The following is a 24,458-nucleotide window of genomic DNA, read 5'->3' as shown; positions in this document are numbered from 1 at the left end:
ATTTTTCTAGTCTACACCATATAAAACTCAAATAGAGCAATTTAAAAGGTGGAATTAACTATAAAAAGGTGTAGGTGTTAATGTGCATTTCCTTTGTTGTTGCCCTATGAGAGTTTAAAATGTATCTATTATATATTTTTGAATTTGTTAAAAATTATCTATATTTTTCTTCCTAGGCATAGATTAATTTATTATTGCCATAATATTGTATAGTTATTTATGTTCATGCCATTTTACTGTAATGTAATTTTTACAGTTATTCATATACTTAGAAATTTGTTATAGTTACTATTAACAATTATTTGTAGGTATAAACATTAAATTTTATTATACACTTGTATATAAATTAAATATAATAATATACAATATTGGTTGTTCTTTTTATTTACCCTTTCCCAATTTGTAAAAAAAAAAATAAAATATGTTATATTATTTAATATGTTAATAAATTTATATTATCGTTTTTTCATCTATATTTTGAAAATTTTGTTTTTTAACTGGTCCTATCAAATTGTCAATCAAAGAATAAGTTAATCATACAAACACAATTTATTATTTAATTATTATAAACTGAAGTGTATAAATTCAGCTTGTAATAATCAAATATATTAATAATTTATATTCATCTCTCCTAGAGCTATTCTGTCACTTCGTTAGTCATATAGTTAGTCCTTTATAAATCAAACAAAACTAGAGATGACCTCACCACAGTCCACTATCAAAAAGCACTGCTGAATTCAAAGATATTAAATATTAAACATCCAACAAATCAGTTAATCATGTATGAAATCAAACAAATGTTTATCTTATTAACTTGTTTGTTAAGTAAAATCAGTTTAAACAGGATTTAAGGGTAGGCAAGGTATATTAAATAAAAGGTGCATGGTGGAGAGTATGGTCTGTATTTTACTATAAACAATAAGTTGGCAAACTATGGTCTTATTTAATTGAATCATTGATAATTTACTGAACATCATAATATTGCACAATAAAGAGACATGTGATATAATAAGTTACAAAACAAGATGTAAAATCTCTCCGGGATTTTTTTTTATTTTTTTTAACAAAATATATTGCGTTATAAGTATATCAAAATTTGTTACCCACTAAAAAATAAATATAATCATAAATGAAAATAATTTTGACATACTAATAACACTTTATAAGGTCATAAATAGATTCCCCCCTTTTTTGTAAAAATGAAAATTAAGTCTTTTTGTAAGATCACTGTTAAAAACCTGATTTGACCAGGTTTCTTTTTTGAATTGAATTATAAAACTGTAAAAGATAACAGTTGATGCACAAGTAATTTTAATTTAAAATTTTTAACATCCAAAAAGATGCATCAACATAATTCGTCTAATTAGCAATTAATGGTTGTAACTTCTTAATTTTCCAGTGACATTAAAAGCTAATTGTACAAACACGATTCGTGGGACCTTTTTAATCATTGTATTTGGTTGAAAAATTCGCCAATTTCAAAAATCACCAGGACATAGTGAAGTCGACGAATCTAACTACCATTAACAATTAGCTTATTACGTAGAACTCGAGCTGAAGGTGTAACAGATCGAGTGTAAAGGAATCTCCAAAAATACAAATAAAATCGAGCATGTTAACAATTCATATTCTTCTCCCCTAGACCCAATGTCCGTCACTTGTTAGCACATTTAAAGAGTCCTATCTCCATGATAAATCACTTGTATTTAAGTTCGTATGTATCACTTAGTTCCTGAACAACAAAACCAGAGATGTTTAAAAACTTCAACACACTCCACTATCCAAATGCACTGTTGAATTGCAGGAGATTCGATGTTAGGACAGCTCCACAATGCATTTGGATTGTCACCAACAAATTCTTTCAATTAATCATGTACGTAATCAAGCAAATGTTAATGTTATTGGCTTGTTTTAGAACTTCGCGGGTAACAACATTCCGTCCTAAACCGATCTTGGCGTAAAACTTAATGAAAATTAAATAAATAAATTAAGTGTTGAGAATTTTGTAACCACCCGGACTAGCAGGTTATTTTTAGTTTATCACAGATAATATATGAAAACCGAAGACGTTACTGAATAGAGTTACTTCCACCAATGGAGCCAGCCAATAAATGCACACTATTTGCCCAATCACTTGACATTATAAGTGTTGTTGAGAACTTGCCGGCCAACGTCCTGTATTGCTTCACATTTACACATACAGGCAAATATAAAAATTATAATTTTCTCTTCTCATTTTGCATTGTACAAGTTACATGAGCCGAACAAATACACCCAAAATATACATTTTTTTATATATAAAAAACTTGATTACTAACGAAAACATGATCCTTCGAAAAATTGAAACAAAAGTACGTTTTGTCCGTTTTGTTCGGTTATCTATTTACAAGAGTTCATTTACGTAGTTTGGTTGGATTTTTAATGTTATTTTACAACTGATAGTTCATAAAATGAAAACAGATCATTTTGTTTGCTATCACACCGTACCGCGTCACTCGGTTTACTTTTGCGTGCCGTCCGTCTGTTGTGTTTCCTCGTCGTCGAGCATTTTGGCCACGTACAGCTTCGGATCGATGACCTTCGGTATCGGCTTGATTTCGGTGCCGAGCTCCTGTTCGATGCGGTGCAATGCGAATCGGTCGTCGTACGTGATTAAATTGATTGCGATGCCGAGATGTCCGAAACGACCGGAACGACCGATACGATGCAAATATGTTTCTGCCATTTTTGGGAAGTCGAAGTTTATTACTACGTTCACCGCTTGGACGTCGATACCTTTAAAATTAAATTTGAAACGGATTAGTTTACGTCAGTTATGTGGGTGACGTTTTTGGTTTACCTCTTGTGAACAGATCTGAACAGACTAGATTCCTGCAGAGTCCATTTCGGAAATCGTGGAAAACTCGGTTACGATGGGCCTGTGCCATTTTTGCGTGAATGTAGTAGCAACAGTATCCCAGTTCTGTGATTTTCTTGGCCAACAGCTCGACTCGCTGCGTTGAATTGCAAAATATAATACTTTGGTTGATTTGTAACTGGAAACAGAAAGCACCAAAATTAAACGAATTCATAAATTTGACCCTTACAAGTACCATTAACGTTTAGGATTTGTATTGTATGTGATTTCTAAAAAGGCTTGTAAAATGTTACAAGTCTTGAAATGTGAAATCAAGTTATTTGTTTAGCATATATGTCCCCCTGACTGTGACATTGAAAATCCAGTCAGGCTTACTAGAATATGCAAGAACAGATCATATATTATATTAATATACAGTTGTGATATGAATTAAACATCCAGTTAAATAAATTATATTATAGAAAATCAAATTCGTAACTGTATAAGATGGAACAGTAACCTCACTATAAAATTTGCCTCAGTCTATTGTATATTTACTGGTTTGTGTTTATTTGCATAAAAATCTTATCATCAGAGTTTATAGAACTTTTTTATACGTATAAAATTTATGCAATAAAACTAAATTTATAGCAATAAACATCAAGAATTTATATACATTAAAATTTTATTTTACCCCCTTTTTATTTTTGAAGTATGTCCAGAATTTTGTGTTATTTATCTTAAAAAAGTATTGTTTTACCCATTTTTATTCTTAGAGATTTTAACAGAGAGAACTGAATTAAAACATAGTTTAATTAAACCATTTCAGACTTCAAATTTTATTTGAAATAAGAATTTTATTTATATCCAGAATGTTCTATTCTTTTTGTTTAAGATTTTCTTGAACATTTCCATGATTTTTCCAAATTAGTGTTTTATACCTTTTTTGTAATTAAAAGAGAACAGAATTAAAACATAATTATTCTTTTCCCCTTTTTTCATCCTTTTTTTTTACTTTTATCTGAAGATAAATAAAATACCATTGAATATCGAATCAACCATGATTAAACAACTTAGTATACATAACTAGAAAAACAAGTTGAACTTACTTTAGAGAACAACGTGTTGAGACAATGCACCTTCTGCCTCTCCTGTACGAACGCATAATACTGCGTCACCCCCTTGAGCGTCAGCTCCTCCATCAGATTGATTTCGTACGGATCGCGTAGATGCTTCCTCATGAACTGTTCGACGGTCAGCGGGAACGTGGCCGAGAACAGGAGGATCTGTCTCTCGTGGGGCAGATTCTTTATCACCGTGTCCAGCATGCCCTTGAAGTCCTGCGACAGCAGCTTGTCCGCCTCGTCGAGCACCAGGATCTTGCACTGGTCCATCACGGCGACCCGTTTCTCCATCAGGTCGAGGATGCGGCCCGGCGTGGCGATTATCACCTGCACCTTCTGATAGATACGCATGATGTCGTCGCGAAGATTCGTACCGCCCGTCGTGACCATCACGCGCACGTCCAAGTGTTTAGCGAGCTCTATGCATATCTGTGAGGTTTGGAGGGCGAGTTCTCTCGTCGGCACTATGATCAACGCCTGTATACAGTCTTTTTTCGGGTCGATTTGTTCCAGCACTGGTATACTATACGCACCGGTTTTACCTGGAAACGTCACCGGTACAATTGTAGAACGACATTGAAGTCTGCTTTGTTTATCTTGTAAATAAATCGCAGTTATCAACAACACACTGAACACATTGTTAATACTACTCCATGTGATTGGAAAACATTATTTTTCATTTCAATTTGAAAATGATGTGAATGAATAAAAATTCTCTCTCATTTTATGTGCAATATTTTTAAAAAGAGAAATTATAAGCATTAAACAGATTCTGATAATTTAAAATGTCATGAGTTGTTTTGTATGTGATTTCTAAAAAGACTTGCAAAATGTTGCAAGTCTTCAAATATGAAAACAAGTTATTTGTGTAGCATATATGTCCCCCCAACTGTGACATTAATAATCCAGTCAGGCTTACTAAATATGCAAAAACATTTAATTTATTATATCAATAATGATATAAAAACTATGGTAATATATTATGGAAAATTATAATTTTACGATATTATAATACTTTCTCCGTTTCTTTCAAAATTTGACAACAAACACAACCCAACAGATTTTTCTACTTTTATTTATATTGTACAATGACTTTTTTCATTGTTATTATAAGTGTTGTTTACACTTTTAAACACATACATGTTTGTAATTCAGTGCTGATAAAAATTATCGTTCAAATTATCGTTTCAAAAGCCAGTTAAAATTCAATAATAAATTACATATAATTTCTAATTGTTTCTTAAATTTTAAATAAATCAAAGTAAAATATTTCATATAATTTTACCCATAATGAGAATAAATAAAGAGGACAACATGATTTTCAACCAAAATTGACACTCTGAAAACTCCACAGTTTGTCAATTTGAATGCAAGACTGAAGTGTATGTTGTTTATCTTGTAATTAAATCATTGTTAGTCTATCTTATTAATGTGACTCAGTATGAATGTAAAATGATATTATGTAATACTATAGGTTGTTTATTTTCATTGAAGTGCAGAAAATATTAATATAATATTATAACAAACTTAACACACTATAAGCGGGTCGGGTAAAAATACCCGTCTCGAAAACTGTTGATTGTTAGCTGGCCGGGTAATTTGTACCTTTTTGAATGTACTTACTTCAAAAGCAGCGTGAGATAATTTTACTCTATTGGTTTACATATGGAACTGAAAGAATTATCTCTTATTTTTTGTTATCATTCAATAACTTAGTTTGGACTATTTTGCTGCCCGCCTATAGTGTGTATAATTTAAAAATAATTTCAAAAATTATTATATAAAGTTTACTATAATTATTAAGTGAATTTATAAAACTTAATATGTACATATATAAAGTAAATTTAATAGTAATATATTAAAAATGATATTTTCATAACACATTAGTCATATCATGAATTAAATCTAGATAAATTAACACAATAAAGATAATCTTAATCTCAATTCATATTAATAGTAGTTAATATATTTAGGACATAAAGTGATAAAATTACATAATTATATCAACAAATAACATTATCTACAGGAAAACATAAACTAAAACCATATAAAACAATGGCGATAGATACACTTTGAAAAAAGTAGTAATTTAATAAAAAGTACGAGCATTTTTTGTGCAGCCACAAAAAAAGTAGGTGCACATCAAGAATTTTGACACTAAAGATTGACAAATTAAATGATCAAATTTAAACTTACCGGTTCCGTTTTTGGCTCTCGCCAATATGTCTTTACCAGATAGGGCGATCGGAATAGAGGCCTCTTGAATCGGAGACGGCTTTTCCCATCCTTTTTCGAATATACCCATCAGCAACTCTCGTTTCAGGCAGAACTCTTCAAACTCATTTCCCCTGGTATCAGTCACATCCTGAAATAAATAGATTAGTGAGTTGTTCTAGTTGCTTTCAGACACAAGTTGAGTACTGCAGGATTATTTCAGTGCAGTTTTTCCTCATTTATTTGTGAAAATGAAGGGGAATCCAAATAATTCATCATAGTAAACCCTAACCCATGCAGTAAATTGAAAATTTGACTTGTCTACAGTTAGTAATTTGGTTTATAAAGTCAATATATGAAAAAGTACTTACACTAGTCTGAATTCTTTTGTCTTTTGGAGGGATTTTTAATTTAGCCTTCCAGCCTAGGTCATCCATTTTATCCATATCTCTGTAACAAAATTAACAATAGATATTGAACAAAAAACACACAACAAAAAAGACTTACGCTTTGTTGGACAAAGGCAGTACATGATTGTTCGAACTTATTGTGTCAGTCATCATAATCTAGTTTACACTTACAAGTGTTAGAAAACGGGGTTTATAAAACCCAATAAATAAACTTCTACAATGTGTAGGAAGAGTTTATCTCATGTACATAAAATCCCTTTCGTAGAACGGATTGTAACTCTGGAAGAAACAACTAAATATAAACTCCTGGTATTAATACACTGAATTCAAGTTAAAAAAATAACACGACCACGAAACAGTTAAAGTCTAAAAATAGTTAGTTGTGTATAGCCAAAATACATACGAATTACTAATCAAATGTACGCCACCAATGAAAATACAACACGTACACAACGTATCTAAGCCGGATGAATTAGAAATAAACAGATTTAAAAACGACCGAAAAATGGCTGCGACGCAGAAAATACTAAGTTGTCCCACTAAAAAATTTGCAAGTCAGTGATTTACCTGATTTAATAACTCGTTCTCTCAATTATGGGCGCAATTGTTTTATAAAAATATCATACGACTCATTTCAAAATCTCAATTTTCACGATATTTCTTCTGATTCGACGTTTAAATCTTTGATATGAACGCTTTACTTTCCACAAAGAAAATGATTTTCGGTAAAATGGCTCCGTAACTGTATATCACGAACCCTGGCGATGTTTAACTGAAATCACATATTCGCGTACCATCGACTAGTAAACTGTTTTACCTACTTGACGCGCCAAATTTAAATTCTGTTTCTTTTTAAAATCTTTTGTTTTTTTTTTAACCAAACCATCTTTATATATTGTATAAATAAACTTATTATTTATGTAAAAACTTTATAATTAGTAATTTTGGCCTTTTACTACACCGCATAAATGAAGTATTGTTTTATTTTTATTTCAAGCCAGTGTAGATTCCAATTTCGATTCGGATTATTAATTTATATACAGGACGTTCCAGAATTTATTCAAAATAAAGAAAAAGAAACAATAACTGAATGTTTCACAATACCATTTATTTACTTGTTATTTAATAGAGATGTGTTGAACTACAATTCACACTTGATGAATGTTGATGTTTTAATCGAGATTTCGTATCTTTCTAAAAGTTTTCAATTGGTTTATATTCCGACTTTGTGCTATCCAATCGAAAACTTATATAAACATTATCTTTTAAGTAATTTTGAATGACTTTGTTACTTGGAATTATCATACAGAGAAAAAACATGTAACTAGTAAATTATGGTTGGAAAATTAATTATCTCCAAAATTCTTTTTTTTGTCAGCCTAGAAGACAAGAAAAGATTTAGTTTACCGATTCCTCCAATTTGTCTCTCTATATGGAGTAACTATTTGTTAAAAAATGTACTATCGCTTACAGAATTGCATTACCACTTTCAATTCAGTATCGCTTGGCACACTACTCACTTCCCCCACCACGAATACGATTTGACCGTCTCGCGTCGCGCCGAGCACACCAAGCAGAATGATCCCCTCCACAAATATCGGTCGTGAGCAACGACGAACACTGCAAGCGAAAATGAACCTTGAGGTGGTAATGCAATTCTGTAACCGATAGTACATATTGTATTTTCATTTTCAGCAATATTTTAATTTTCAAATGATGTCAACAATATTTAATTTTAATAAATAATCTAATCCTCTTCTTTGGAGTATAATGTTTTTTCTTACCACTGAAAGCGTTACTCATCAAAATAAATTCTATTAAGTATAAATTCTTACTATTAAGAGTATTGTTAAATAGTGTCACGAAACGTAAATACATTTGAATGTGTTATTCCTTTTGCCAAAAAAATCAGAATAAATATATGGGTTTAAAATATATTCGTCTGTATAAACATTTATTTCTTATCAACAATTATTAAAACATTAACGATTTAGTTATTTTATTTATGTAAATGATAAATAATATTTAATTATAATTTTAAAATAATATATTTTCTATTTAAAATACAATTTAACTCTTAAGACTTTATTATTTGGTATTAGGGAACAAAATTATTAAATTTATAATAATTAATACATTTTAAAAAATCTTGGAAAAATCAAGATTAATTAGACAGTCACTACAACTAGGATATCATATGTAAAATAATAAATTTATATCATTTCTTGTCTTAGCTTGGCTATTTTTATGGGCAACAACGTAACCATTTCCTGGCATATTCCAAGTTCCATTGCGATCACCTCTTTACCCTTTTCATTGTTTGCACAAAAATCTACCACAACTTTATAATACTTCAAACTTTGCTCTGTGGCAAGCAGCTGCCTGTGTTTCTCCAATGTTATGTACCTCCCATGTAATGCTGCAATGTGAAAATTTGCCTGCAAATATGGTTTTACAGCATCCTCTGGAAGAACTTTGGGCCAATTGCCTGATGGTTTCTCTCTGTATGATTCCACAAAGTTCATATAGTTCTGAATACTTTTCTCAACTAAATGATTTATCTTTTGTAGTGCTTGTGGCTTTGGTCTTCCTTTGCTTTCTTTTAACTTTTCAGCTTTGATGTCCAGTATGTCAGCATAAGCTTGTGCAAGTTCAAACCAAACTTGTCTGCAGTACTGCAGGTAAAACTGAGGGTTGACACTGTTTAAGATACCTTGCAACAAGTCCACCCTCCTTTTGTGCAATTTTGCCTGATTATCTTGATTTTCATCAAAGAACAACAAATTCAAATACATTTGACTTTGGTCTTGTACTATTTCTATGTAGTCTGAAGCTAAATTATCCAATGTATAGTATTCCATTGCTTTTGAGAGCCAGCTTTGTATGTTAACAAAAACTCTCCTAGCATCCTCTAATGTCAAAACAAATTGATCAGTCACTTGATATTCATGTGCATATAACTCTAGGCCCTCAAAATCTAAATGCTGTAAGTCATTCTCTGACACTGTTGAATCTGAGGACAAGGACAACTTGGACAAATCTGTAGTCAATGAACAATTTACATTAATATCATCTGTATGGCTTAACAACCTTTCCTTGGATTTAGAGAGCAACAACAACCCATATTTAGACCAGCATCTTGCAACATCAGCACTTCTGTGCTTAAACACTTCCATTTTAGCCTCATATGCGTCATCCCTTTCAGTCATTTGTTCAAGCTCTTTTTCATATTGTTCTAATATCACAGAACTGGCAGCCAAATGATGGCGAGCCTGTTTAAAACCATTCCTTTCCATAAAGAACTGGCTCAAAGTAGCAGCATTCAGGGCCCAATCAATTGGGTCATAGTCCTTCATTTGTAACTGCCTTTGTAATGTTATGTGGCAGTATACTGAACTTTTTAAAGCATCCTTCAGGGCTCCAAAGATCTGTGCCAGATAATACAGTGTTAAAGTGTAGGCTTTTTCCAAGTTTCGTTTTGCTATTTCTATGTCATAGTTCTCTATGTTAGTTTGGAACAACTGACTCATATCTATTAAATTGGTTGGATCATTTTTGAAATCCAAATATAGTTGCACAGCTTTCTCCAAGTAAATCTTAGATTTCTCTGGTTCTCTTTGTGACCAAAGAATGCCAAACTGATTGAACATGTTCACAGCTACCAAAAGTACTTCAGGCTTCATGTAATGGTCTTCAATTATGCTGTTACACTTCTCTAAGTGCTTTTCTCCTGTGGCAATTTCCTCAGTTTCAATCGATACAACTCCTAGATATAAATACACACAACCAAGCATTGCTAAAAATGTAATTGCTTAATATTTATACAACAATTTACTATTGTAATTTACCAGTGAGTTTTAAATAATCCGGAGACTCAGCCGTATGGTTTCGCAGCAAATTTTCGAGATTCGCCTTCATACCAATCAGAACTTGTCTGGCGGAATACTTCGAAAGAAAGGGTTCATTTTCCGGGTCCAATTTACTATCCTCATCTATTAGCTTTATTACTTTGTTGTATTTTTCTTGCAAGTCAACAAACACTTCTTTTGTAATCGTCATTTTTTAAATTGATGGTTTACGAAATTTCTAGGTTATGGTAAATGTCATCTATGGATTACTTAAACGAAGATCACTGTAATGTTCCACAGTGAGAAACAATTGAGGCACACTAGGGAACACCTAAAGCATAACAAACCACCCACCACAACTGCGTACTATTTTTAAAGGGGGTATTAATACCTGTAGGATGATGCTTTGGATTTCGTGGAATTTCAGTGAATTTAATATAACACTCAATCTTTATTGCCTCATAACTATCCCAACATAATATGAATTTAAATTTAATGCCTTAAACGTCCTTCGTTAGTTGAATAAATAAAATTCCATCACATTTAAAGTATCCGTTTAGGTTTAAGTGTATATAGTCTTTGTTAGGTTCTTTCGATTTTTGAGTTGGTACCGTTAATTTTTTTTGATTCGACGCCTAGAGTGTTTTTGATGCGGTAGCATATAAATCCAATTGTACGATTGCCGTTAAATAAAACCGGTAAAATGTCCACCACATCACAAAAACATCGTAATTTTGTCGCCGAACCTATGGGAGACAAACCAGTGACGGATCTAGCAGGCGTTGGCGGTGTATTGGGAGAAAGATTGGTAACTGCCGGATTCGACAAGGTTAGAAATCGTGTTTGCAACGTTAACGATTGATATGTTCATGTTGATTTGTTTAATTTTTAGGCGTACGTGGTTCTCGGTCAGTTTTTAGTGTTGAAGAAAAATCAGGAATTATTCAAGGAATGGATGAAGGACACGTGTCAGGCGAATTCCAAACAGTCATCGGATTGCTGGCAATGTTTGAATGACTGGTGTGAAGAGTTCTTGTAAATAATGTTACCGCCTGGATATTACTCTAATAGGTTAAGATATCTAATAAATAATTTTAATATCACTTTTGTACAGTGGAGAGTAAAATTTATATTTAATTATTGTGTTTTTTTAACCTGAGATATTAAAATTGTAAATGAAATAATTTTTGGAACTTGATCATAGATAAAATTATTAATACTGATAAAAAGCATTGTAAGATTATAATAATTTAGATATTGCTAATGAATATTAAAAGCTTGTGAATGAAATCTCTTCAAAATTAAACTACAAGAGCCCTTTGAGTAATTGTGATATAACATAATATAAACTTACATATATAGTGATTTACATAATTTATTCGTTAGAAGTTCATGGAAAGATTGAATTTGAAATTTTTATAGTAATTATAACTTCACTTTAACTACTTTTTAAATTTATTTTGAACAATAGTTCATTTTCGATGAAGCTGAACAAAGTGATATCACTTGCGCCAAAACGGAAATGAACTCTTGTTCTTAATAAACTTGAAAAATGGTTCAAATTTTTCTCATTGTTTTAATTTTAAAACAAATACCTTTTTTCGTTTTCCATAAACTTCTAATGAATAAATTATGTGAATCACCCTGTATATACCTATATGTCTATGAAAAGGGTTGGATCATTTGAGAACTTTTTTCGAAGAGATATATTCACAGCATGATTGTATCATGATACACTGAATATATTTGTATTGTATTGTATATATTATATATATATATATATTATATATATATTATATTGTATTTTTGTGATTGTATTTTGTATGCAGACATGTATTAATGTATATTGGTGTAATCTGGGTTGCCTAATATGTTATCATGAGTGATATATAAAAAAATCCGTAATTTTTAAAAGTGACATTTAAATAATTTTACCCAAACGAAAAAATTAAATAATCGTAGTTTTGAAGACTGTAAGAAAAGGCTGCGAATCATGATTGAAAAATGTATCAAAAATCATAGAGGAACAACGGTAATCCGGTGTACGTAAAAATACGGTGGTGGGGATGCTTCAAAATGTCTGACGTTTCGGGCAAGAGGAGCAAGAGAGAGAGCATGTATAACAGAAACACAGGTCTGACAGAAAGGCGAAAATTTACCAGATGTTAATGGTGGATCGGAAGTAAATCGTGAAATTTTTCCATGTTATTTTAAGTTTTCCCGTGCGGTCAACCTGGTTAGTCGGCAATAAAAACGGACGGCGTCGAAACTAGTTATGTGCATGTGAGAGAGTCCGTGGTGCGTACTCACTACCCAGCTAGTGAACCCGTGTGTATCGTTAAAAATGGCGATTTGAACGTCGAGCAATGGTGGACGTATGAACCACAGAACATCCAAATTATCCGATTTTCGTTTTGTCACAATGGACGACAGCACCTTGAACCATCAGAACGGCGGCCAAATGGGCCCACAGAGCGGATCCGCGGCCAACAACAAACAGATCGAGGAGAGCAACCCCAAAACCCAGCAATACTCCATTCCCGGAATACTTCACTTCATCCAGCACGAATGGGCACGGTTCGAATTGGAACGGTCACAATGGGAGGTCGACAGGGCCGAATTGCAAGTATGTAATATCCGATCTAAACGCACGGGCCTACGCCTAAATTCCTGTTTATCAATCGTCTTTTTTTCCTCTTTTTCACTGACAGCTTTCAAGTCTGCTGCCTCTCATTCATTAATAATCTGTTTGGTTTCCATTCAATACGGTTTTAAAAACACTTTGTTATAAAGGAACACTGCTTTTGGAATACTAATTAGACTAACAACTCCATATATAACTGAAATGTTTGTTGTTAATACATATTTAAATTGGCTTACCATCAATTCAGTACTTCAATGTGTGCACAATTTACTAATATAAACTGATATCATTGCCTAGGTTACACAACTAAATGTTTATTACTCTAATTGACAATCTTGCCAATCTTCACTATCACCAAGACAAGCTAAAACCACTATATTTTTTTATTTATACAAAAAGTAAACAAAACCTCATAAATAATTGTTATGCTGTTCATTAATCCACAGTCACCAAATGTTATCAACAATCATATTTGTGGTTAAATTTAGACCTTACAAAATGATGTTCCTTTATTAAGACAAAGAAACCTACCCCTCAATTATAGTTAGATCTAATTTTATGTTGATTTTGCAAGACAATAAGATTATTTATACATGTTTTACAATTTAAATAAACTACATGTTAAAATTGTAACACTTCTCTAATTCTATAAAATGACCGTGAAATCTAATTGTTACTTGAAATCCTGCAATTTTACATAACTTTAACCAATAGAATTAATAAAAATTATAAACTACCGGTATTTTATATTTTAAACGAGTTTACGATTCAAATTTTATATAATTGGATGAAACAAAACTTGTATTTGGAATATTAATGACTTAAATTTATCGATATTAATACATATTCGCAACCCATTATTGTAATAATTACTATTCGAAACGAACAAACTGATGCAAAAAGAGAAACTGTTGGTGCTAATAAAATTATAAAAACAGTTTTCTAATTCTTGGTAGGTTAAAATAGAAATGTAACAACGAGAAGTTAATTCTATTAAAGGGATTTGAGATAAACTTGAACAACTGTGCTTCATATCCTTTTTCAATTTAATTTCGCATTCGATTGAATGTGATGTAAAGCATAAATTTAAGTTTTAATTTCCTTTAAATAATTTACATACTTGTTGATAAAAATTGTTAGTTCACTGGGGAATAAATGACAAATTAATCAAACATTTTTTACTCATTCTGTAATGTAAAGTCAGTCGAATTTGGACATTTGTTCTTAATTGGGTATTAAGCCAGATTAAATTGTTAATCTTCAAACCTCTGAAATGTTCAAAATTTAATTATGTAATATTATATATAGTATATTAAAATGACAAGTTTATACTGTTTACAAAGCGCATTTTATATTTCCAAGTTGTTAAAACAGTTAGAAATAAAAAAAAATCACTAAAAAATGTTGAATAACTGGTTGAATCTAAATAAGTAAATATTGTACAGTATAATATAGCATAAACATCCAAATTTGATATAATAGTAATTTCCAGTTTTTTAATGGATTTGTTACTGTTTTTATTTAATTGTTTCTTTGATTTGAACGACTATTTTAATATAAATATATAGTTCATATTTTTATTAAAAATACTATTTTATTTTCACCAACAAAAATATTTAATAATCGAAAATTTATATAAGTTATTTACATTTTAATTTCATGTATCTCGTTATCTACTTATTTATAATTTGTTAGTTCATTCGAGAACAAGTGACAAATTAATTAAGTATTTGTTACTCATTCTACAACGTAGTCACTCGAATTTTGAGATTTGTTCTTAATTGGGTATTAAGCCAAGCGCAATTAAATCGTTAATCTTCAAACCTTTGAAATGCTGAAAATTCAATTATGTAATGTTTTTAAAATGGCAAGTTTTACTGTTTAGAAACTGTATTTTATATTTCAAAGTTAGAAATAAAGAAACTATTAAAAATGTTGAATAACTGGCTGAATCTGTATAAATAAATATTGTACAGTAAAATATAACATAAACATCCAAATTTCATATAATAAATTTTCCAACGTTTTAAAGATATTTGTCTTTTTTATTAAGTTATTACTTTGATTTGAACATTTTTTTAAATGATGTAAAATTAATTGTAAAATATACCACTTTATTTTCATCTATAAACATTATTTAATAAACTAAAATTTATATAAATTATTTATTTTTTAAATTCAAGTATCTATGTTGCTAAAACAGTAAAAAAATCATTGAAAAATGTGAATAACTGATTCAAATTAAAAAAATATTGAAAACTAAATGGATTAATATACTAAAATTTGTATATGGATAATAAAATAATAAATTTTCCAGAGTTTTATTGTTTTTATTTATGTAAATAATGTTAATTTATTTTGTTTTTTTTTTCACCCATTTAAATACTTTAATTTAAGTATTTAAATGGGTGAAGTAATATTTAGTGTAAAATATACCAATTTATTTTCACCTAAAAATTATTTAATAAAATTTATTTATCTCGGTTATCCAAAACATTCAAAAAGTAAATGATTGAAAAATGTAAATAACTGATTCAAAATAAACAAATATTGAAAAACAAATTTTTTAATGTCCTGAAATTTGTATAAGTTATTTATTTGATATTAATTTTTTAATTTCACATTTCTAGGCTGTAAAATATGTTCAAATTTAAGAAATAAATATTGCACTAAAAAATATACAAACATTTAATTTTGATATAATAATATTAAATGTTCCCAGCTGTTTCTAAAAATAATTTTATTTACTTAGTACTTATGTAACACTTTAATGTGAATTGAATATATTTTATATTTTTTTAATGGCTTCATTTTATTGATTTCTTATTTAATATATATTATATTGTTTCTTAAATTATAATTTCACTGATTTTTCTTAGTTACAATCAGTAGAACACTTGTTATATGAAAGAATAAAATTAGCAAAGCAAATTAGAAAATAAAACAAGTAACGGGAGTTTCACAGTCGTGCTAAATTTGTGCGTTAATATTTCCCATTTATAACCACAAACAATCGAAAAATAAAGAGAAATTAGACGAAATTAATTAAACTCATTGTTTAATGCTTTCTAATTATCAATCAGAAGCTGGTGCCAGCCAAACGGCAAAACAACCATCCGGCACCGTCTAGCAAAAGCCGCTTATTATTCAACAGTTTTCACAAACGCGAAGTTTCACCGCGTCCGATCGAAACGCGTATCACAAATCACAGTAATCACGTCGCGATCGATTGCAGGCCCGCATCGCGTTCCTCCAGGGCGAAAGGAAGGGCCAGGAGAATCTGAAGAACGATCTGGTGCGTCGCATCAAGATGTTGGAGTACGCGCTGAAACAGGAACGGGCCAAGTACCACAAGCTGAAGTACGGCACCGAGCTGCAGCAAGGCGACATGAAACCGCCGCCGATGAACGAGGACGCATTCGACACGTTGGTCGATCCGGATCCGCCGTATGTGTCGCCGCCTAACACCACGTGGAAACAGGGCAGGCAGTTGCTCAGGCAGTACCTGCGGGAGATCGGCTACACGGACCGCATCATCGACGTGAGATCGACGCGGGTTCGCGCCCTCTTAGGGCTCAACAACAACAATGCGGAACAGGAGGAGAACCTGAACGGCGGCGGTGTCAACGGTAACGACACCAACAAGCGGTCGTCCGAGACTCAAGGTAATGTTTTTTGACTTCTTAGTGTTGGTGAGGTGATTAAACTAGTTGGTCATAATTCGTAACTGTAATTGTTTATTTTTATAAAAATAACATTAAGGTGTTTTGATCAAACTTCTAAAAGGAAAAACCATTTTAATCACTTTTGATGATTAATGATAACTGGAAGCAATTAAATCAAATGCAAGCATATTTCATAACTGTATTTATCAATTTTAATTTAAAAAACCATTTTATACGTTTGTAATGACAATTCAACTGAAAAAATTGATAATCAATTGTGTCGATAAATAAATGTTATAATAGAGGACAGATATTGTATTCTATTATTTTAACTTGACTGTTTATTAATATTTACTGAAATTTTAATTTTAAAAGTACATATTGAAAAATGCTTATAAATAATTTCTTTATTACACTTACAAAATTTAATCATATCTCATAAATATAAGTAAAAATTTTTATGAAAATAATATTAATTCATTTTGTTCAAACTTCAAACTAAATTTTTAACAAAAACTATTGAACATACTTGTAATGACAACTCAACTGAAAAAATGCTAATCAACGTTTTTAAATAAATGAAATCGTTTATTAGCGTAAACGACATTTCAGTCCATTATTTCCACTTATAAGACAACTCAACTGAAAAAAATGGCAATTAATTGAGCTTTTAAACGTTGTTTATGTTACATAATTCAATGAACAACTTTTCAGTCCATTATTTTCACTTGACTGTTTATTAAATCATTATTTATTGACATTTTAATTTTCAATTTATTCATTTGAGAGATCTAATATTTTAAATTCAATTCAAAATTTATCTTCAAAAATTAATATAAATTCAATTTTAAGAAGTTAGTAGTGATTAAGCCAAATTTAATCATATTTCAGAAATGTAATTACTAATTTTTATGAAAATAATATTAAAAGATATTGTCTAAACTTCAATTTATAAATTATTGACAACTGACAATTTTTACTAAAATATAAATTTAAAATTAAACTACTTTTAATTGATACTAAAATTTTCAAATTCAGTTTATCAGTGTATCCTTAAAGATTCATATAAATTAATTTATTTCACATTGGTGATTAAACCAAATTTTTTATGAAAATAATATTAAGACAGTGTATTTAAACTTCAATTTATAAACTCTTGACAACTGACTGTTTATTAAACCATTAATTTTTATTGACATTTTAATTTGCAATTAAATTAAATCGATATAATATTTCAAAATTAAACTCAGTTAAATGATAGTCATCTTTAAAAATTCAGATAAATTTCATTATTTCACATTTTAAGAAACTAGCGGTGATTAAACGAAATTTAATTATATTTCATAAATGTAATTATCAATTTTTATGTAAATAATGTTAATTTATTTTATTTTCTCCGTTTTAGCTTTATCTATTACTAAAATTTTTTTACCTTTGAAAAACTGAGTCAATTTTCAATTGTTTAAATTAGTAATTATTAATCAATTTTTTGTTTATGACACTTTATACCAAAATTTCTGTATATACTGTAAGAAGTGCCTAAATGCCTAAATTTTTCAGTAAGTTCTCTGTTATATATCTGTTATATTCTCTATAATAATTAATACCAATATTTGCCGGTAACAATTTTTTCAATTACTAAAAAGTAGTTTCACCTTCAAACCATTAATTTTTAATTAAACAATAGTTGTTCAACTTAATTGAGTGAATTTCCATAAACAATTAAATATGTAATCTTAAAGTCAGTTAAATCTGTGCTTTATAGTGTTAAAGTTACAAAATAAGAGTTTAAGGGGAACTTCTACTCAGTTAAAAGACTTAAATTCTGTGACGGAGTAAGGCCAAATGTTTATTAATAAAAGGTGTGTTAAAGTATTGAAAATTTTGAGAAAATAGATTACAATACATACAATTAACAGAAACTGATACCTTTTATAATTTAGTGAAAAAATGTATTTACAAGGAATAACTTTTTGCTGATCATATTTTTATGCACTCTTTTATGCAAGTCACTTAATGCAGACGACTTTATGTAGTTATCAACAAATTTGTATATACATCCATTTTATCTAAACAAAAATTTTTACCATATCCTGCGCCAATCTGATAACTCCTTGTATCGTAATCGTTTATTCAATATTTGTGCTTATAACAAATCTGTGCGCATACATGTGTTACATGACCTTGATCCTTAAATTTGAAAAATAGGTAGAAGAACACCTAGCAAAAAGAATCAGCCCAGTTCGCTCGCGGAGGCGATGCTTTTGGACACCGAAGCGTCCGTCATGGCGAACCTGGACTTTCTGACCAACACGGACGTCGACATGGACGACGAGGACGATATGAGCGACGAAGTTGACTTGGAACCGTCCGACGACATCGAGGACGAAGTCAAGGTGTCGAAACACAAAGGTGAGTTTGTTGTAATTATGCCGTTTTGAGTTTTCGTTTTTGAATGTGTTTTTTGTTTTGTTTCCTTTTTAGATAAGCTTGATAATAATTTGGGTTTAGGGGACGATGTCGACGCTATCGCGCTCGAAGTGTTCAACGAGCTGAACCGGCTTTCCGAGACGGAGAAGAAGCAGGACATCAAAACGGAACAAGGCGAATGGAATAAAGGTAATTATTGTCTGTGTAGTAATGACGCACTATTAAGTTTTTTCTTTATTGTTAGGCATAAGCGGCCAAAAACGTCCTCTCGGCCTGAATGACGACGAGAACATGGACTCGTCGCTGGGTCTGGGCGAGCTGGCCCAGCTCACCGTCAACAACGACGCCGAGACGACCTACGACATCGCCAGCAGCAAGGAGGCGTACCGGAAGACGTGGAACGCCAAGTACACGTTGCGCAGCCACTTCGACGGCGTCCGTGCCCTCGCCTTCCATCCCAACGAGCCGGTCCTGATCACCGCCAGCGAGGATCACACCCTCAAACTCTGGAACCTGCAGAAGACGGTGCCTGCGAAGAAGAGCGCCTCGTTGGATGTGGAGCCGTTGTACACGTTCCGCAGCCACAACGGACCGGTGCTGTGTCTGGCGATCTCGGGGTCCGGAGAGCATTGCTACTCCGGTGGTCTGGACGGCGTCATCAACTGTTGGAACATCCCCAACTCGAATATCGATCCGTACGACCTGTTCGAACCGGACATACTCAGTACCACGTTGCAAGGCCACTCTGACGCCATCTGGGGCCTGTCTGTGCTCAACTCCAGGCAGCATGTTATTTCTTGTTCCGCCGACGGCAGCGTTAAGCTTTGGGCTCCGCACAGCAAGGTAAAGGGTTATTTCCTATACATTGACTATAAGATTTTACAACGTTGGGTTTTCAGGTGCAATACCTCAATACATTCACTTCGGAGCAGGACGGCATACCGTCGAGCGTCGATTTTACCCGTGACGACACGAACCGCGTGGTTGCCTCGTTCTCTAGTTCGCATTGCGTCGTCTTCGATACGGAGACGGCTAAGCCGGTGGTGCGTTTCGAATCGACGCAGGAGAGTGCGAACGCCGCCGCCCGACAAATCAACAAGCTGGTCTGCCATCCGACGCTGCCGCTCACCATCACCGCCCACGAGGATCGACACATCCGTTTCTGGGACAACAACACGGGCAAGATGGTACACTCGATGGTCGCCCATCTCGAGGCCGTTACTAGTCTGGCGGTCGATCCGAATGGGCTCTATCTGCTCTCAGGTCAGTTTCAATTTTGTTATTAAAGTAACGATAACTCAATATTCCTTTATCTGTATTATTAAATTTTAACTTTACTTTTATTTACTAAGAAAATTATGAAAATAATCTTTCATTTGAAAGATTATAACATAAATGTTTTTTTCTAAATTTTTAGTTGGTTTGAAAAATATATTTCTCAAAGATTTTATTTTATCGTTTTTGTGTCTTTTCTCTTGGTCTTTTGTGAAGAAGACTAAAATTAAATAGTTGAAGATAATTTTTTTAACAGATATCAATAATTTTGTCTAAATTTTACAATGTTTATATATTTATTTTTATAAATAATCCCAAATATTTTTTCTATTAACAAATCTTGAAGATTCTTTTTTTAATTTTAAAATTTCTGTGGCTCTTTTCTTGTTATTTTGGCTGAAAAATATATTTTTCGAAGATTTTATTTAATTTAGGGTTTCCATGCTTTTTTTTCTTAGTCTTTTGTGTAGAAACACTGAAGAAACATATCATTTTGATTTTTATTTATTTATTAAATAGTTAAAGATGATTTTTTGTGTTTTACAAGATGTCAATGATTTGTTTTTAATTGTACAAGTTTTATACACATAATTTTTGGATAGATTGAAGAAAGATTATTTTAATTGCTATTTTATAAATTTTACAGGTGTTATACAGGAGTTCCTGTATTTTTTTCTGGTTATTTTGTTTGAAAAATACATTTCTCAAAGGGATTATTTAATTTTAGAGTTTCTATGCCAGATGAATGACTTATTAAATTTTACAGTTTCTGCAAGTTTTAAAATTTTTATTATTCGCATAAAAATTGACCCTGAAACTTCATTATGCTTGGTTGTATACAAACGTTTAATAACGTAGCTTTTTCTAGCAAAATACTGCATTATATTAAGCTTACTAAACATTTAGTGATGACAAAATGTCAATTTTTATTCTTGTGGTTTCAACATTTTTTGTGTACTTACACTGGTTAACTGCAATTACAACCCACTACATTTGACAATCACAAAAGTTAAGAAAGTAGAATAGCTTGTAAAAATAGTTTGTTAACTTGTGTTATTTTCAATTATAATTGCATGTTTCTTTTATTATTTCCGCCATTAAATTTTTTATGGATTTGTAAATTTGACTAATGTATAATTGCATATTATAAATTGTTGTTTTATGGTAATTGAGCTTATTTAAATTTTTATTCATGTTTGTACAATTACTTTCAATTGATTAATGGTTAGTAAACGAAATTTAGAGTTTAATCAAATTAAAATGGCTTTCATCATTATAATAATACAATCATGATAACAAACAAATAAAGATTTATTAAATTGAAAGAAAATGAATAAATATTACATATTTAATAATATTATTTTTTGCTTTCAATTTAAATTACATTGATAGTGTTTTCATCCTAATGTGCCAATTTTTTGTTGCCATGCTTTGTTTCATCTAACAAAACAAGACGTAAAATTAATATAAATAATCGTTTGTACAGGTTCCCACGATTGTTCGATACGACTGTGGCATCTGGACAACAAGACCTGCGTGCAGGAGATCACCGCGCACCGCAAGAAGTTTGACGAGAGCATCTTGGACGTGGCGTTCCATCCGACGCGGCCGTACATCGCGAGCGCCGGCGCCGACGGTCTCGCCAAGGTGTTCGTCTAAGGTCGCCTCTCGTCGCAGTATGGGGCGGCACGCGCGCCGCCCGACGTCGCACTGCCCACGTTCGCGGAACCTATCCCACGCACTCCCCCCTCACAAACACACACACACACCCTGCCCACACATGCCAATGTGTCGCTGTGCCGCATAATGGTAAGAACGGACGAATCGACGGATGGTGCCCGGGATCCTCAAGCCCTAGCCGCCCCCCTCTACCACACCCTCGGTCGTTTTTTATGAAGTATATTAGGTAAAACAATTGTCCCCCGTTCCGGCGGATTATGGTTGCTTGTCTCCGGCCTGGAATTAATGGACGGTGGACTTTGATGTTCGAGTAAAACGCGTACCACGGACAAAACGACCACGCACTAGAGCAGACGGTTGAAGCACCATTTATCATTTACTTTTTGTTTATACAGTGCTGTCAATATTTCCAATACACATAAATATATTTTAGTCATAAGCATATTTTACAGTGCATCTAATTATTTATTAATTTTTACTCTTAAGCTCAAACGATTTGCATGCTGATTATTGTTGCGATATGGATTAATCCGAAGGCGTCCCACTAAAATGTGGCGCTCTCTCTAGTCGTGTGTGGTTTGTCCAAGATGCTGTACGATATGTATAAGGCTTTTTTCACGATTACTTTTGATGTACATAATACAAGCAAAACATTTTAATCATTTGTATATACTCAATATTTACTTTAGATCAATATTTTAAATTTATTTTCTTTTTGTAAATAAGTTGTTTTATTTATTTCCTAATATTAATTTTGTCACGGTACTTTGTCAAGTGTGAATCACAGTGTATATAAAGTTCTCCGCTTGTATTTAGAAGATTTACAGTCAGCCTCGTACGATATAATAATGAAATAACAAAAAAATTAAACGGTAGCCATAAGAAATTGATGTATAAAGATAATTAATTCTTAGTTACGTTATCTTTAAAATACACAGCAGGTTAACGGACCGTGTAGATTTAGATTAGAATTTGCTAAATAAGTCATATTTAAAGTATACCTAAATTTTTGCATATAACACACATGAATATAATTTAGATGTTTGTTTCACACTATTTTCCAGACATTGAAAAGACACTAAAGTTAATAACCACATACTCAGTTAAAACCGACAATTATTTCTTGTGCATCATGATCTATAAATACAAAACAGAAGGAACTTGTACACCTAGCAAAATTCATTTGTTTATAGTCATCACATTGACTTCTAAACCTCCATCTAGAATAGACTAACTGACTGGAGAACTTTTGGTTTTTAACATGCTTGTCGAGGGCTCCGAATGGATGTTCTCGAAAGAATTTCACGTTATAGACAATTTTGATATTTTTATAAACGTTATTCTCAATTCTACAAATAAGAAACTGTCCTAACATTGTTAATACGTGCTTGAACACAAGCGATGGAGCGTTTCAATCTGCCAAACTATCTCATACGTTTTCGAATTTGTTTATGAAAAGTACAAAACGCCGTTGTTGAACTTAGGACGTATTTATTTTGTAGCTCGCCTCGTACGTAAGTTTTATTCAATGTAAAACAGCAGTTTTTTAAGACATTTCGTAGTGTGCTGCTGCGGAGTATTTAAAATAATTCAATATTCAAACTTTTAAAAAGTAAATAAATTGCGAACGATTTTTATATAAAGCATATAATAGCAATAACTTAAAACATTTGTAAAACTCTTCCAGTTCTGTTGAAACACATTGTGATAGAAAAACTGTTATATAAACTGAATTTAGGTGAAACTTGTATTAGATCATTATGTTTATTTGATCTTACAACAATTAATTTGTGTTCGAAAATTCCACGTGTCTTTTGCTTGCACTTTAGAAACATTGGGATTACATGTGATAACCATAACAAATTTTGTAGGTTTTGATCTGTAATGATTGTGAAAAACCATATAAACTTTATGTAATTTATATTTTGATATATGTAGAGTACTTTTATATTTTTTATGTTATAAGCGAACTATTTTTTTAGACTTATTTATCCAATGTAATTTGTCGTTTAGTATAGTTACGTTTAAAAAAATAGATCAACATGTATTTAGTAGTGGTAATTCTTATATTTGTGAGTGTATAATATTGAAATTATATAATGTATAAATATAATAACTCCAAAAGTAACAATAAAATTTATATTGTAAATTCAATTATCATCATTCAAAAAATCGGACGCTAACGATTCCAGTATTTACACCAAAAATAATTGCGTAAAAAACTCATACATATGTAACGGTTTAAGTTGATAAAACTGCGCTGTCAAATACGAATTTCTGTATTAGGATAAGGAAAACAATAAACTGTACATATATAAAGTTATAATAACCA

General features: G+C 31.5%; 4 protein-coding genes across 6 annotated transcripts; 2 read left to right on the top strand and 2 right to left on the bottom strand.

Moving 5' to 3' along the window:
- Positions 1-885: 885 nt before the first annotated feature.
- LOC109597968 (ATP-dependent RNA helicase me31b) lies at positions 886-7,334 on the bottom strand. 2 transcript variants are annotated; one of them, XM_020013757.2, is made up of 7 exons: positions 7,152-7,334; positions 6,682-6,863; positions 6,546-6,624; positions 6,157-6,325; positions 3,946-4,502; positions 2,840-3,035; positions 886-2,775 (listed from the first exon to the last, which is right to left on the bottom strand). In XM_020013757.2, the coding sequence occupies exons 2-7, from the start codon at positions 6,735-6,737 to the stop codon at positions 2,501-2,503; spliced, it is 1,332 nt and encodes a 443-aa protein (XP_019869316.1). In that variant the 5' UTR covers positions 6,738-6,863; positions 7,152-7,334; the 3' UTR covers positions 886-2,500. The 2 variants fall into 2 exon arrangements, with proteins under 2 accessions (XP_019869316.1, XP_019869317.1); XM_020013758.2 differs by lacking the exon at positions 7,152-7,334 and adding an exon at positions 6,988-7,089.
- A 1,319-nt stretch (positions 7,335-8,653) lies between these two features.
- LOC109597939 (KIF-binding protein) lies at positions 8,654-10,936 on the bottom strand. Its single transcript, XM_020013723.2, has 2 exons — positions 10,433-10,936; positions 8,654-10,380 (listed from the first exon to the last, which is right to left on the bottom strand). The coding sequence occupies exons 1-2, from the start codon at positions 10,641-10,643 to the stop codon at positions 8,798-8,800; spliced, it is 1,794 nt and encodes a 597-aa protein (XP_019869282.1). The 5' UTR covers positions 10,644-10,936; the 3' UTR covers positions 8,654-8,797.
- Positions 10,937-10,985: 49 nt separating this feature from the next.
- LOC109597940 (barrier-to-autointegration factor) lies at positions 10,986-11,569 on the top strand. Its single transcript, XM_020013724.2, has 2 exons — positions 10,986-11,261; positions 11,325-11,569. The coding sequence occupies exons 1-2, from the start codon at positions 11,136-11,138 to the stop codon at positions 11,469-11,471; spliced, it is 273 nt and encodes a 90-aa protein (XP_019869283.1). The 5' UTR covers positions 10,986-11,135; the 3' UTR covers positions 11,472-11,569.
- A 690-nt stretch (positions 11,570-12,259) lies between these two features.
- Positions 12,260-24,458, top strand: LOC109597963 (striatin-3). 2 transcript variants are annotated; one of them, XM_049970087.1, is made up of 7 exons: positions 12,260-13,058; positions 16,312-16,741; positions 18,950-19,153; positions 19,253-19,360; positions 19,416-20,014; positions 20,071-20,434; positions 21,933-24,458. In XM_049970087.1, the coding sequence occupies exons 1-7, from the start codon at positions 12,810-12,812 to the stop codon at positions 22,103-22,105; spliced, it is 2,127 nt and encodes a 708-aa protein (XP_049826044.1). In that variant the 5' UTR covers positions 12,260-12,809; the 3' UTR covers positions 22,106-24,458. The 2 variants fall into 2 exon arrangements, with proteins under 2 accessions (XP_049826044.1, XP_019869311.2); XM_020013752.2 differs by having other exon boundaries at positions 12,308-13,058; positions 19,226-19,360.

Source organism: Aethina tumida, chromosome 7 (assembly GCF_024364675.1).
Source record: "Aethina tumida isolate Nest 87 chromosome 7, icAetTumi1.1, whole genome shotgun sequence".
NCBI lineage: Eukaryota > Metazoa > Arthropoda > Insecta > Coleoptera > Nitidulidae > Aethina > Aethina tumida.
This window is presented reverse-complemented; position numbering and strand designations above follow the sequence as displayed.

Excerpts from the sequence above, each read along its gene's own strand:
- LOC109597968 (XM_020013757.2), bottom strand. The coding sequence starts at position 6,737 with ATGATGACTGACACAATAAGTTCGAACAATCATGTACTGCCTTTGTCC. Across the intron at positions 6,625-6,681 it reads CTGCCTTTGTCCAACAAAGC|AGATATGGATAAAATGGATG; the intron begins GTAAGTCTTTTT and ends ATTTTGTTACAG. Across the intron at positions 6,326-6,545 it reads ACAAAAGAATTCAGACTAGT|GATGTGACTGATACCAGGGG; the intron begins GTAAGTACTTTT and ends TATTTATTTCAG.
- LOC109597939 (XM_020013723.2), bottom strand. The coding sequence starts at position 10,643 with ATGACGATTACAAAAGAAGTGTTTGTTGACTTGCAAGAAAAATACAAC. Across the intron at positions 10,381-10,432 it reads GGATTATTTAAAACTCACTG|CAATGCTTGGTTGTGTGTAT; the intron begins GTAAATTACAAT and ends TTACATTTTTAG.
- LOC109597940 (XM_020013724.2), top strand. The coding sequence starts at position 11,136 with ATGTCCACCACATCACAAAAACATCGTAATTTTGTCGCCGAACCTATG. Across the intron at positions 11,262-11,324 it reads TAACTGCCGGATTCGACAAG|GCGTACGTGGTTCTCGGTCA; the intron begins GTTAGAAATCGT and ends TTTAATTTTTAG.
- LOC109597963 (XM_020013752.2), top strand. The coding sequence starts at position 12,810 with ATGAACCACAGAACATCCAAATTATCCGATTTTCGTTTTGTCACAATG. Across the intron at positions 13,059-16,311 it reads TCGACAGGGCCGAATTGCAA|GCCCGCATCGCGTTCCTCCA; the intron begins GTATGTAATATC and ends GATCGATTGCAG. Across the intron at positions 19,154-19,225 it reads CAAGGTGTCGAAACACAAAG|ATAAGCTTGATAATAATTTG; the intron begins GTGAGTTTGTTG and ends TTTCCTTTTTAG.